Here is a 13257-nt window from a genome sequence, read left to right on the forward strand (position 1 = left end):
TTCACTTCGCATCTAGCCGCTATCTGACCTGACCTGCCTATGAAAATTTCTGAAGAAACACCACTGATGACGTCCTTTGGAAGATGTCTTACATACAGATATATAACCATCGGGGATACAATTTCTCCTGCTGTGGAAGAAGTGCAAAGCAGTGTTAATGTTTCTTTCTCGTTGTCCTTCACCTCGTACATATTTTTTCACGCTTTGGACCCCAACGCTTTTCTTGATTTGGGACACTGTTGAAAGGTGGATTCATCAGCATTAAATATTCGCTCAGAATCATTTAGAATATCAGATTGTCCCGTTTCTTTCAAGTATTTCTCAAGGTCCTAAAATCACAAGCGAATGTTTCCCTCGGTTACAGCGTATCGCGCCTTGTTCAAAGTTTAGAGACACGATTTGTGGGTGTCTCCTCAAGTAAGTGTAGTACCAGGTTTCACCAGCTCGATTGTCTTTGAATGGCGCTTTACATTTTTCTAAATCGACAATTTTTTAACACTTCAGAAGATCGTGTTTCTTCTGTAGAAAGCCCTTTTACTCATATTAAGGAGCCAGTTTGCTAATCCCTCTTCTTCTTTCTGTGTTAGGTATGGTTCTGGACCCATTTTTTCACTCTTTGGGACTGTGACCATGAAATTTATCCATCAGCGTTACCCGAGGAATTCCATAGATTACTGATGCCTTTCGTATGGAGCGCTCTTTGCGACAAGCCTCTAGAGCTTTTTGTAGATCCTCGTTTGAATAAGCTGGCAGTTTAAGCTTAGGTCTACTCTCTCATTATCTCTGAAAGAAACAACAATTCTTAAGGACATGCAAGGAAAACAAATGTATTCCAGACGTAAGCTGATAATAGCTATTCCGCTAACAATATTTGAATGCAGGTCCACGACGAAGCGAGAATAGTGTAGTTCAGTATTAAACGAATTAGACCAAATATAGTAAATTTATTATTCAAATGAAATGTTATACCCTAACAGTGCCGGTAATTTTCCATGAAAATGTTGTGAAACTGCATGAATTTAAATTTATTTTATGGCCTTTAGGCATCTACGGTTCCAGCCGGGATAGGATGGGGGAGAGGATGTTCGAAAATAGACGGCCAGGGCCTATTTTGTAGGTACCATCCCAGCATTTGCCTGGTGTGACTGAGGAAAAACACGAAAGAACTCAGTCAGGATGGTTGATCCTTGGGATCGAACCGAGGACCTTCCGAATGCTAAGCCAACACTCTACCATTATTTAAAAGTTCGTCTCAAACGAGACATTGAGCCTGAATGCTCCTCGCGCCAATTTGAGGTAATCCAACCATGACAGAGACACGAACACAGAAATATCGAGGTCAATTAAAAATGCCCTTGCTCTTGAGAGGGTTTCGAACCCTCAATGGATTGCCTCTTCACCATTACTACTGAGCCACGGCCATTCGGTGAATATTCACGTACTACACTAACGGTAAGACTCAGCAGATGATTATACAAATGTAAATTGATCACTGAGTTAATGCTTGAATCAAGAAATTCTGCGAGAAAATACAAACGCAAGTAATGGTCGAACATTGAAAAAAAGAAAAGTTAATCCTCGACCAGTACAAATGTATCACGAAAAGTAGTGGTCGAACGCTAGTAAATGTTTTTGTATTCCATTATAACTTCAGAATTGGTAACTAGGAACTCATTTCATGCAGATGAATCGAAAGTTAGTCGTTATTGACATTTCTCCAATTTTTCAGTGCTCGACCACCCTGTGGCGAACATTAGTTAACAAAGAATATTTCATAAGTCATTGTCCGACCACTACATTTTATCGATTTATTCCTTAAACCTTACAGTTATCACTAAAATTTAATTACTAAAATGTAGTCGATAGTTCCATGCAACAGAATAATATGTGCATTTTTTTACCTGGTGGGATAACACTATGGAAAAGTATGAAAAACAGGATAGTGTTGTTCCCATTTGCAACAGATTAAAGTTGTCGAAAACTCAGTGCTTCTTCCGTATGCATACATTTGATTGGCTATTACCGAATGTATGTGGAATATATTTTGACAGTGTCTTTGTGATGGTTAAGAATAAGCTGCAATTCAATTATAACGGAAAAGCATGCTTTTTTTTTTATCGGAAAATAAGCCTAATTTATGGTTTTAAAGTGAAAAGTGGTCGGCAACTAGGGGGTGGTCGAAGACTGGCACAACCACCCTACGCACTTTTCTTCCATGAGTCTACCTTCCTTATCCGAAAAACCTACCTTAAAACGGATTTTTTCCCGGGTTCCGTTCGATTCCGCTAAAGACAGGTTCTACATCACACTCGGGTGGTGCAGCTTCGATGTAAATCTAACCTTACTCGACAGCAACATGGGGAAAATCTCGTTCAATTTGGAGTCGGTTCGGGCTGCTTATGTAACATCTAGTGCTTATATGAAATCTATGATCAAAATTATTTTTTCTTTTTCGAAAGTAGGACCGTTTTCTTCCTTCTGTTTCGACTATATTCCCAGGAACAGTATTATATGAACATAAGAATACAAAATTATAAATGTCGAGGCATAATAAAACATCTCTAATATGATCCTTTACAATATTGATGTAAATATTTTTCTCTTTGTAATAAATATTCTGTAAAACATATTTTCAATTATTTATTGAATAAGCATTATCATTTAGGATTTTGACTTGAAATAATGATCTCAAACAAAGATGATCACAGTTTTTTAAAAAATAATTTCGTTTATGGATGAAATTGAATGTTTATATAACAGTAGGGCGGATAGATTTTTTGTATTATTAATATTGAACAAGATTGTTCAAATTATAGACTCGATCTTAAGTAGATGAAGAACATACTAGTTGAGGTCCCCGATGGCTCAACAGAGTCAGCAAAATTTTTTGGATGGCCCAGGATCAATGACCTTGAGATTTGACCTAGATTAAATGACCTGGGACCACACCCTCTAAATTTTGCATGGGTCCCTTGATCCATCCGTAAATTTTGGGAGGGCCACTTAGGACTACCCCCCTTAAATTTTGGAAATCGCCAAATTTAAAAACTTCGTATGGTAGCGGAGGCTATTGCACTGGAGTATGTATTTCTGTAAGTTATGCGTGTCCATCTCGTTCTCTTTCATGTGTAAAAAGTTGCCAAAGACGTAAATTTCGGAGGTTTTCGATCTATTTTATGATGTTTGATGATATTTTGAAATGAAATGAAATTTTTGAGTTTTACGTCCCACGTTTATGCCGGTTAGGCTAAAGGAGACGGTGATGATGAGTAATGAATGAAATGGTGGAATCAAGAAAGTGGGAGGAAACGGGAGAATCCCGAGAAAACCCACGCACACGGTGTTTGTCCACCACAAAGTTCACTTGGCGGGGGCTGGGATCGAACCCGGGACCCCAAGCACCAGAGATGAACGCTCTACCACTGTGTCACCGCGGCTCCATTGATGAGGTTTTATTACCTTATAGGTTATATGGGTGAGTATAGGGCTTTATTCCCTTCCATAGGACATGAGTATATTGATGTACTTCTCTTAATTTTTGGAAGGGTACATAAAACCCCTTAAATTTAGGAATTGTCAAAACATAATATCCCTATTGCAATCTGATTGATTGCATTTCAATATTTTTGTTTAACATTCTTTTGATCAGTTTTTAAAATTTTAGTTAGACTAGAGTAAGCAATGTTTCCCACTCTTTAATGTGCAATTGCACACCAGTCTGTTCTTCTTGCCAAATTTTCGAACAGGTTCAAATAAGGTAGTATGCGTTCTATTCTCGACATAAAATGGGCAAATTACACACTTGCCCAAATTTTTCTGTACATTTTACAATCTGTGGTTCCGTCCCAGATAGCAGAAATGACTTGCTACAAACTTGGAGCAGATTTGCAATTCAAGTCTGGCAAACTTGCAGCAGACTTGTGATGCAAGTTTGCAAGTTTGATGCAAATTTAATGAAAACTTCCTAGTTGACGCTCTTCGAACTTGCAGCACGCCTGCAGTGCAATTGTATGGTAAGTTTGCAAAGCAAGTTTCTGGAAGGGGTTTACTTGCACAGCAAGCTTACTGCAAGTTTCCACTTGCACTACAAATGCACAGCAAGTCGGCAGCAAGTTAGTGCAGGTTTGACGCAAGTCTCTGCAAGCATATCACTTGCACTGTAAGTGCAAAACAAGTTGGCAGCACGTTTGTGTAGGTTGACAGCAAGGACACCACTTGCACTGCAAGTCCCCAGCAAGTCTACAGCAAGTTTGTAGAAAGCTTCTGGAAGTATATACTTCCATTGCAAGTCTACTGCAAGTTTGTGGAGTTAGCATAGCAAGCTTGCAGTAAGCACTTTACTGTATACGAACATACACACAGTATATTATTCTCAACAACTTTGTCAAACAATACACGTTTAGAATATAAATTATCTCTACATACTGGATACTTACGTAATTATCTTAACTACACCACTTGTATTAATGCTTCACACACTTCGCACCTACTACAAATGGCGGCCTGGCGGGGAGATTTCTAAGATTAGACTTTTGTGCCACCTGTTGGTAGAAACTAGAACTGACACACTTGCTACAAAGATGTAGCAAGTCTCCGAGGCAAGTAAAATCTAGCAAGTAAAAATCAAATTACAACATTTGCGGGTAACTCTTTCAAAAAGCCTGCAGCAGTTGTACAGTACACGGAAAGTCTAGCAAGTTAAAATCAAATATAGTGAAAGACTTGCTGCAAACCAACTTGCTATTAGGGGTATAGTAAAACTGCATCAAATATTAAACCAAAATTTTCAACCTAAATTAAGATTTCTTCGAACTAAAAATTTTCACACCAAAATTTTCAAACTAAAACTAAAATATCAAACAATGAGAGAGAAAATTTTAAGCAAAATAAATAAATAAATAAATAAAATAAACAAATCTGAAAATATAAAGCAAAAAATTTGAGTCTGAAGCCAATCAAACTGCATCAACAATAACTTTTCACTGGTGAGTCAATCAGATTCCAACAAGAATTCAGACTATGAGACGTATCTACAAATTCTAAGGTTTAAAATTTTAAAATAGTGATCGAAGAAAATTTTCAGCAAAATTTTGAAACATTCAAGAAATTAGGCCCTACGCAAAGATTTGAAAGTGATCAGTCAATGAGAATTCTTCAAAAACAAATTTCCAGTCAATCGATTACACAAGCCAATCAGATTACACAAGAACAACTTTCTATTAATGATCTTAGACTGAGCTGTGACTAAAGTTTAAAATGTGATATTATTGCAAACCGATATATTTTAATAATTACATATCAGGTATCAAGTCTTAACTTTTTATATCAATGACCTTAAACTAGTCATAGGTACCATCCTAGAGTTCAAAGTGTGAAATTGCTATATATATATCAATACTGAATAAGTCAAATTTCACCAAGGATAGCTTTCCACTAATAACCATATACTATGGATAGTGACTACAGTTCAAAATATGAAATTGTTGTTACATATCAAAAGGTGCTAATAATTATCTATTAGGTTTCAAGCAATATTTTGTCACCAATGACCCTGGATTACGAGGTTCAAAGTTCAACAAATTTTCAAACTAAAATTATGAAAACTGTCCAAAAGAATGTTAAACAAAAATATTAAAACACTTGAAAATCAGCCAATCAGATTGCAAAAATGATAGTTTTCTACTAATGACAGACTATGGGTTGTAAATAAAGTTCAAAATGTGAAATTGTTAGTATTATATATTAACCGGTTTTTCAAGTCTTAAAAATTTTTGGTCCAGTGACTTTAGGGTAGCTACAACCATAAGGTTTAAAACTTTTCAAACTAAAATGTTTAACAGTCTCTCAAAAACTTTAAGCAAAAAGTTTAAAACCTATTAAAATTTTTTGAACAAAAATTTGAAGTTTACCAACCAACCAGATTGCATCAAGAATAACTGTACACAAATGACTTTAGATTATGATCCGTAACTACATTACCAAAGTTCAAAAAGTTTTCAAACTAAAAGTTTTACACAAACCTTTTCAAAAACTTTAAACAAAGATTTGGAAGTGATTAGTCAATCAATTTGTACCAAGAAACGTAACTCGAGTCCTACAGAACAATTAATATTTTATTTGACTTCCAAAATTATGCAGTTCTATCGGTCTTAAGTTACTCTTGTTCAATGAAAGACAATAGGACCTTTTATTCATTCATATGATTATATGTTATAATCCGCCTTAGTGATCGTTAAGTTCAACATTCTAAATTCGCGCTTTATGCTCATGCATTTTCCTCCACGCATTTGTAATTCCCGCCAAATGTCATGTGTTTCTTTTGACATTATATAATTAACAATTTTATACCTATGAAAGTGGATAAGCACGCGAACCAAATTTAGAGACATTCTAGAGAAAATTTACAAATATACATTCCTTGATAATTCAAATAAACATGGGCGTCCAATAAGTTATCTATGTAGACAGGAAGGGAGGGAGGAGCGTAATAACGCCTGATACGCATGTCAATTCCGCTTTGGAGAACTCCGTTGCGCATTTTGAGCTCAGTCGGAGCAACGCAGTGGACGTGGACAGAATGTGTTAAGCCGCGTAGCGAATTTTGTGTGACATTGGATTTGCAGAAGTTGTAGCACCACTCGAACATCAATTCTCTCACTAAAGAAGGGACCAAAGGAGCTCCACGAGTGACTGGTGAAAGTGTACCGGAATGCAGCACTGTCAGAATTCCAGGTCAAATACTGGTCAAAGCAATTCAAGTGGGGGCGGGAGTACATTGAGGATGACCTCGCTCTGGAAGACAACGGATGAAGTCACCACGGAAATGTGCCGCAAAGTTGAAGACATGGTCCTGCAAAATCGCCGTATGAAGGTCGCTGAGATTGCAGCAGCATGTGACATATCCAGAAGACCCGTTCTGCCGATTCTTCGTGACCGCTTGGGCATGTGAAATGCTGTGCCGGATGCAGCTCTCCTAAGACTTGTTGGATTTCTTTGAGGAGGACCAGGACAAATATCTAGCTCAATTGGTGACAGGGGACGATACCTCGATCCACCACTGGGATCCTGAGAGAAAGCAGGAGTCCATTCAGTGGAAACGCCCCGATTCCCCGCCCCCAATGAAATTCCGCACAGCCTTCTGCGGGGAAGATCATGACGACCATCTGGAATTTCTTCGCTACCCACAAAGTGGCGACGGTTCATAGACTTCCATGGGGACCACATCGAAAAACAGTGGTGACCAGGTGAGCCTATCTGCATTTCTTTCTGTCTAGGTAGATAACTTATTGAACTATTATTAAAGATATATTAGGTCAATAACGAATCACATGGTGATATGAAATTTTGGCAGTTTTTACGTATGGAAGGGGATAAGTGAAACAACACAAATTTATAAATTTAGTTACCAAATTTTATTTTTACAATTTCCGAGTTTAAGGGATGGTCCTTTGAACGTATTTCCTCCCAAATTTTAAAAGAAAGCATCAGTATACCCATATCTTATGGAAGTGAATTGACCTCCGTACTTATGTGTATAAGCACATAATATACTAAAGTCTCATTAAAGATTATATAATAGGTCAAAAACCTTCTAATTTTGAATTTTTGACATTTTTTGCCCATAGAAGGGGATAAGATGGACCATTCAAATTAACAGAAACACATATTCGTGTCCTAGAAAACATTTATACCAAAATTTTATTTTTTGGCAATTCCCAAATTAAAGCGGTGGTCCTATGCACCCTTCCAAATTTTAAGAAGGAGCATCAATATACCCATGTCATATAAAACAGACACATATTCAACCAGATAACAACATAACGGGATAATACCTTATCAAAGTAGATAAATCAGGTCAATAACCTACCACGTAGTTACAAATGGGCCTTATGCAGAGTCGTCTTGACGTCTGATTAAAGCCATACTACGAGGTTGACTAACGGATGGTTATCAAAATTGTATTCAGAGTCTCTGATTAGGACGTAGTATTTGACGAAGTTAATAACAGTGACTAATTAATTTAGAGCAGAGGCTAATCTTTTACTCGTGGTTTAGCGTGCGACACAACATTTCGTATTTCATATATTTTCATTTTTACCGACTACGCATGCGCTGATCTACTTTTCCGTAGTTGCCACATTTATTTTTCTCACCTGATGCATTAGGGTTATATAAGTTAATCATACTCAAATCATCATTTTAGTTGTACTCAAAGTTGACTCTGAATACCAAAAAGTGCACCTTCCTTAATAAAGAGTTAGCATTATTACTAACTACTCTGAGACTAACCCTCGATTAACGAATCCTCTCTGAATACTACCCAATGTTTCTTACTTTTATACTTTGACATTTTGTGGGAAGATTTAAGCAGGACTAATCAAATTTACAGAAATACATATTGGGGTGTTACAGAATATTTACCATCTTTTATTTTTAAGAGTTTCTAAATTTAAGGGGTGGTCCTGTGTACCTTTCCCAAAATTTAAGAGAGGAGCACTAATGTACTAATGTCTTATAAAAGGTAATGTACCCCTATACTCAATCATGTAACAATATAACGTATTAAGACATTATCAAAGAAGCTAAATTAGGTAAATAACCGTCCATGTGGTGAACACGTGCATACTAATATTTGACATTTATCATGCCTTATAAAATGGAATGGGCCCCTGTACACGCCCATATAACCATATAAGGTAATAAGACCTCATCAAAGAGGATAAATTAACCTCCGAAATTTGCATTTTTGGCAACATTTTTACTCCTGAAATGGAACGAGATGGACCACCAAAACTTACAGAGATATGTCTCGGTTCTGTACTACCTACTTAATTTTTAAATTTGACAATTTCCAAAAATTAAGAGGTGGTCCTAATTACCCTTCCCAAAATTTAGGAGTTGGACCAGGATATTTCAGCAAGAATTTAGGGTTCGAAATTCTAACTTTTTAACCCTGGGTCAGATCTCACGGCCATCCAAAAATTCTTACTGACAGAGACCCCTACTACTAACATACTCATGCAATATTTCTCGTATGTTCTTTCAATAAGGGTTGAAAATGCGTAAATCTCTGGTTTCGCTATATGCGGAAACTTACAAACTTACCAAATTTGTTACTCCATATAGTCAAAATATTCTGATTGTATACTTTCTCGTTTTTCTACTGGTTTGGGAGTACGATACTTCTTAACTTGCTGAGCGACGTAAGCCATTACTACATCTAATTTCTTTCTGACACTCGCGTAAAGTTTAACTGATAATACAAGCATTTGTGAGCGAAATTCGAAAACAAATTCTCCCACAGAGAAACCCAGTCCGATCATTAGAAAATAGAAGGCACCTTGAAGTTGTCCAACGCTTATTGATTTTGGATCAGGTTGTTCATCCGGTTGGCGTTTCATATTCTCTAACCACTGTGTCATTTGCATCTTGTGCATACCTCTCACGACATCTTGTTCCCACATTGTGATCAGTCCAGCCTCAATGATTAAATATAAGACTCTATCAAACCAAGCTTTCCACGGGAAGCCCATTCGTAACATAACAGAAGTCGTTCCAGTTATAGCAGACTCACTCAATAAGTGAAAATGTTCTAATAGATCTTGCGGCACATACTCTATATACGACAGATAACCAACATCAATATATTCCACTGCTATACCAAAGTCCATTTGCTTCATTCGTTCCAACAACTCACTTTCATTTTTGTGCAGTTCAAATGTATGTCGTAATTTTCTGGCTACAGGATCCCATGATTCCATTAATACTAATTCCATGTAATTCTCTATTGCTCCCCATTTCATATTAACTCTTGCCATATCTGCTAACGTGTCAACTGGTGGCGGTGTTGGAGGATTTGTCAAGAACGTTAAAAGACCCCCACCATAGCACGTAGTTAAAAGGATAAACGTTACCAATAACCATAAAGTAAAATGTCTAACGGCTGGTTGAATAGGTTCCATAGGCATTCCGACTTGTGACAGGAGACTTATAGTATGTAAGACACAATCTTGGTACCTGCAATATCTACTTTTAGGTTCATTAGGAAGCAATTTGGCATTAATGTTTGCTACTGAAAATAGAACTACAGTTGAGCATATTAGGAAAGCAGCAGTACCTACCCACATCATAAAACTAAATGGCATAACTAGGGCCATCCAACTGGCGTAAGGTGGAGGGATCGGGGTTATAAAAGTCATGAAAGTTCTCCTGTAAGGAATGGTATGATTGACAAACCACGTAGAATTAAAATCTATATACATTCCTGCTAGACAAATGTCAACTGTAGATAGAACGCATTCTTTGAGAATGCCTGTAGCATTTCCAAATTCATCAACGACTCCCCAGTCTTGATGATCTACAACGATTGGTGTCCATGTAAAATTGAGTCGTCTCGCAAATTCCTTCATCATTCTCATTTCTGTTCCGTCGATCACAACTTTATCACCTTCCATTGTGACAACTGTTGACGGTGGGTAGCTCCACAAAGCTACATGCAAGTTTCTACCCCGCATATTCTCAGTTTTCCACGGATACATGTCTTTGTAATTTGCAAACTTTTTGTCTCTGCTCCACTCATTTAGGAGTGGATACATCACGTGTTCTTTCCCCATATTCCATGTAAATATTTTATACCACGGCTCATCTGATTCACTTCTGATTTCCATAATTACATCAACATGCGGTAAAACTTCGAAACCTTCGAAATTGAAAATTTCTTTCACTTGTTCCATATCAGAAACAGGACCAATGATGTATTTACCATTCCTTTGCACCACATCCCATTTAGCTGCTTGATGCAGTACTTCTTTAACCAGAGTAATATTGTGAACAGGCATAATGTGACCAAAGCACGCATGATTGGAAGCTAATTTTACGGTTTTGTTGAGAAATAAACAATCATTTTCATTCACAAGAAAGTTCATAACTGTTCGCACAGGTGGATGAAATGCTAAACGCATACATATATCTGTATCAGTTGAGTTCACAGTTAAGAAACACGAAATACAATACGTATCGTTATATGTTAAATTCATGAATTCTAAAATAAATTGTTCAAGTACTGTCCCTTTGTTGTCTTCTACAGGAAGAATGCGCTGCAAGTCCGTAATTGATGTCTCAATCTTTTCAATGGTAAGAGCCATGATTGAAATCAAGGACGTAATAGTCAATAGCATGTTGGTATGGCCTAAAAGAAAGAAAAAATAAGACTCATTACACTAGAGTAGATTATTTCATATACATTTTTAAAAATATTTGAATTCTTAATGTTTCAAACGCTTACAAAAACAGAATGTCTGCATCAGTGCTAGAATTATGTGTGCTGCTATTAAGAATGTCTGCGTCATAGTTAGAATTAAGTGTGCCACTACTAGGAATATCTGCGTCAGTGTTAGAATTATATGTGCTACTATTAGGAATATCTGCTTCACAGTTAGAATTATGTGTGCCATTATTAGAAATGTCTGCGTCAATGTTAGAATTATGTGCTACTATTAAGAATGTCTGCGTCATTGTTAGAATTATGTGTGCTACTATTAGAAATGTCTGCATCACTATTAGAATTACGGTATGTGTGCTACTATTAGCAATCTGCATCACTGTGAGAATTATGTGTCCTACTATTAGAAATGTCTGCGTTACTGTTAGGATTATGTATGCTACTACTATGAGTATCTTCTCCACTGTTAGGAAAAGAGGAATAACGATAGATAGAATCGGTGTATTTTTACACATACAATACATAAATACAGGGTGGGTGAAAAATAGCCAGAAATTTAAACAAACTGTAATATTGATTTGTTTCTTAGAAGAAACATGCACATAAGGATGGAACGAAAAGGCTCTAATTTTTTTTTCTTTTTTATTTCTGATAGCACAGAGAAGTTGTCTTTTGATGTAAAAGAGACAAAATAGTTTATTTTTTAGAGCAGCGTTTCTCAAACTTTTTCATTCATGGAACCCTTTCGAGTCCAAAATAAAATGGCGTAACACACGAAAATAATATTAATTATTTAACAATTTATAATAGTAATACCATTTTTTATGCACTATCAATGAACAGAAACACTTTTTTTAAGATTTGGTATTATTATGTAAGTTAGCATCGCTATTATTTTAATTCGATCACGGGGTTGAATTTTTTAACTATTACTAGCTGAACGTGTGCTTTCCACACAGCGCATCATTCACATATAAGTATGAATCTCCTTGTCATTCCTCACAACATCTGTACATGTTCCTTTACAGACACAAGTGAAAGACGTCTTAATAAAAATCGGCAAGGGGTACCATAAATGAGAATTTTTTTCGATTACTTTTTCAATATCTAGCATTGTTTACAAGATTTTGCCTACTTCCGGTTGGAGTTTCTAGTTTCTATATGATCAGTGTTTTCTTTCTTCTTCCATGCAGTATCTAATAAGCAAATACATTACACACACAATTAATTATAATGTCAGTGATATATGGTGTTCATTGCGCAAAACACTCCAAACAATAAAGATACTGGAGAAATGGTTATTCTTCGTTTTTCATTATCATGTGACAATTAAACAAACACCTAAGAGATATACTAACCCCGTATACAACCGTGTGGTGTTGGAATGTATAACTTATAGACAGGGATTTATTTGTAGCCAGGGAAGCCTGGGAATTTCCCCCCTTCTAAGTTTTGGGTTCCCTGTCTCTAAGTTTAATTTAGTGTTCTCAGCTTGGGAAGATATTTTCCGCCTTTCTTAGACTATACAATCTGTTTTAAAGTACAATGATTCAACTTCATGTTTTAGTAACTTTTTTTTAAAACTTTTTTAGTATGTTTATTGTCGCGAACTATGCTGGTTTTGTTTATAGGTTTCTAGAAGGAAAATCTTGCAGCTGATACCACTGCTTATCATTCTTCATCTGAGTAGCACAGTAATAATAATAATAGGTAACAATAAACATTTTCAGTTATCAGTGAGCAGTCACTGCAGTTGTGAATTGGTAGATTCTTCGTTGACAAGCACGTTATAAGGAAATGGATATTAGACTACATTTTAATAAAAGAAAAGCTCCTGAGGATGAAAAGGCAAGTAATTCCGGTACACAAAGTAACAGGCTTTCGTCTGAAGGTAGTGCAACGTCGGAAACCGCATTAAAAAAGTGGGAAAAAATTATGAATTTGGAGGTCGCCTATCAAACTAGTACAATAATTTCAAAGGAGGTAGGTTTAAAAATAATGTTGTCCCAGCCCCACTTTAAAGTTGTTTTGCTATA

The 13257-nt window shown here is 36.4% G+C and overlaps 1 protein-coding gene across 1 annotated transcript; it reads right to left on the reverse strand.

The window, feature by feature from the left end:
- Nucleotides 1-9113: 9113 nt before the first annotated feature.
- Nucleotides 9114-11144, reverse strand: LOC145675899 (putative glutamate receptor). The gene has a single exon (XM_081746692.1). It carries the CDS (start codon nt 11142-11144, stop codon nt 9114-9116), a length of 2031 nt encoding a protein of 676 aa, XP_081602818.1.
- Nucleotides 11145-13257: the final 2113 nt, after the last annotated feature.

Source organism: Thermobia domestica, chromosome 18, assembly GCF_964235325.1.
Source record: "Thermobia domestica chromosome 18, izTheDome1.hap1.1, whole genome shotgun sequence".
Taxonomy (NCBI): Eukaryota; Metazoa; Arthropoda; class Insecta; order Zygentoma; family Lepismatidae; genus Thermobia; species Thermobia domestica.

What these genes read in the sequence shown, in the direction of transcription:
- LOC145675899 (XM_081746692.1), bottom strand. Translation starts at nt 11,144, where the DNA reads ATGGCTCTTACCATTGAAAAGATTGAGACATCAATTACGGACTTGCAG.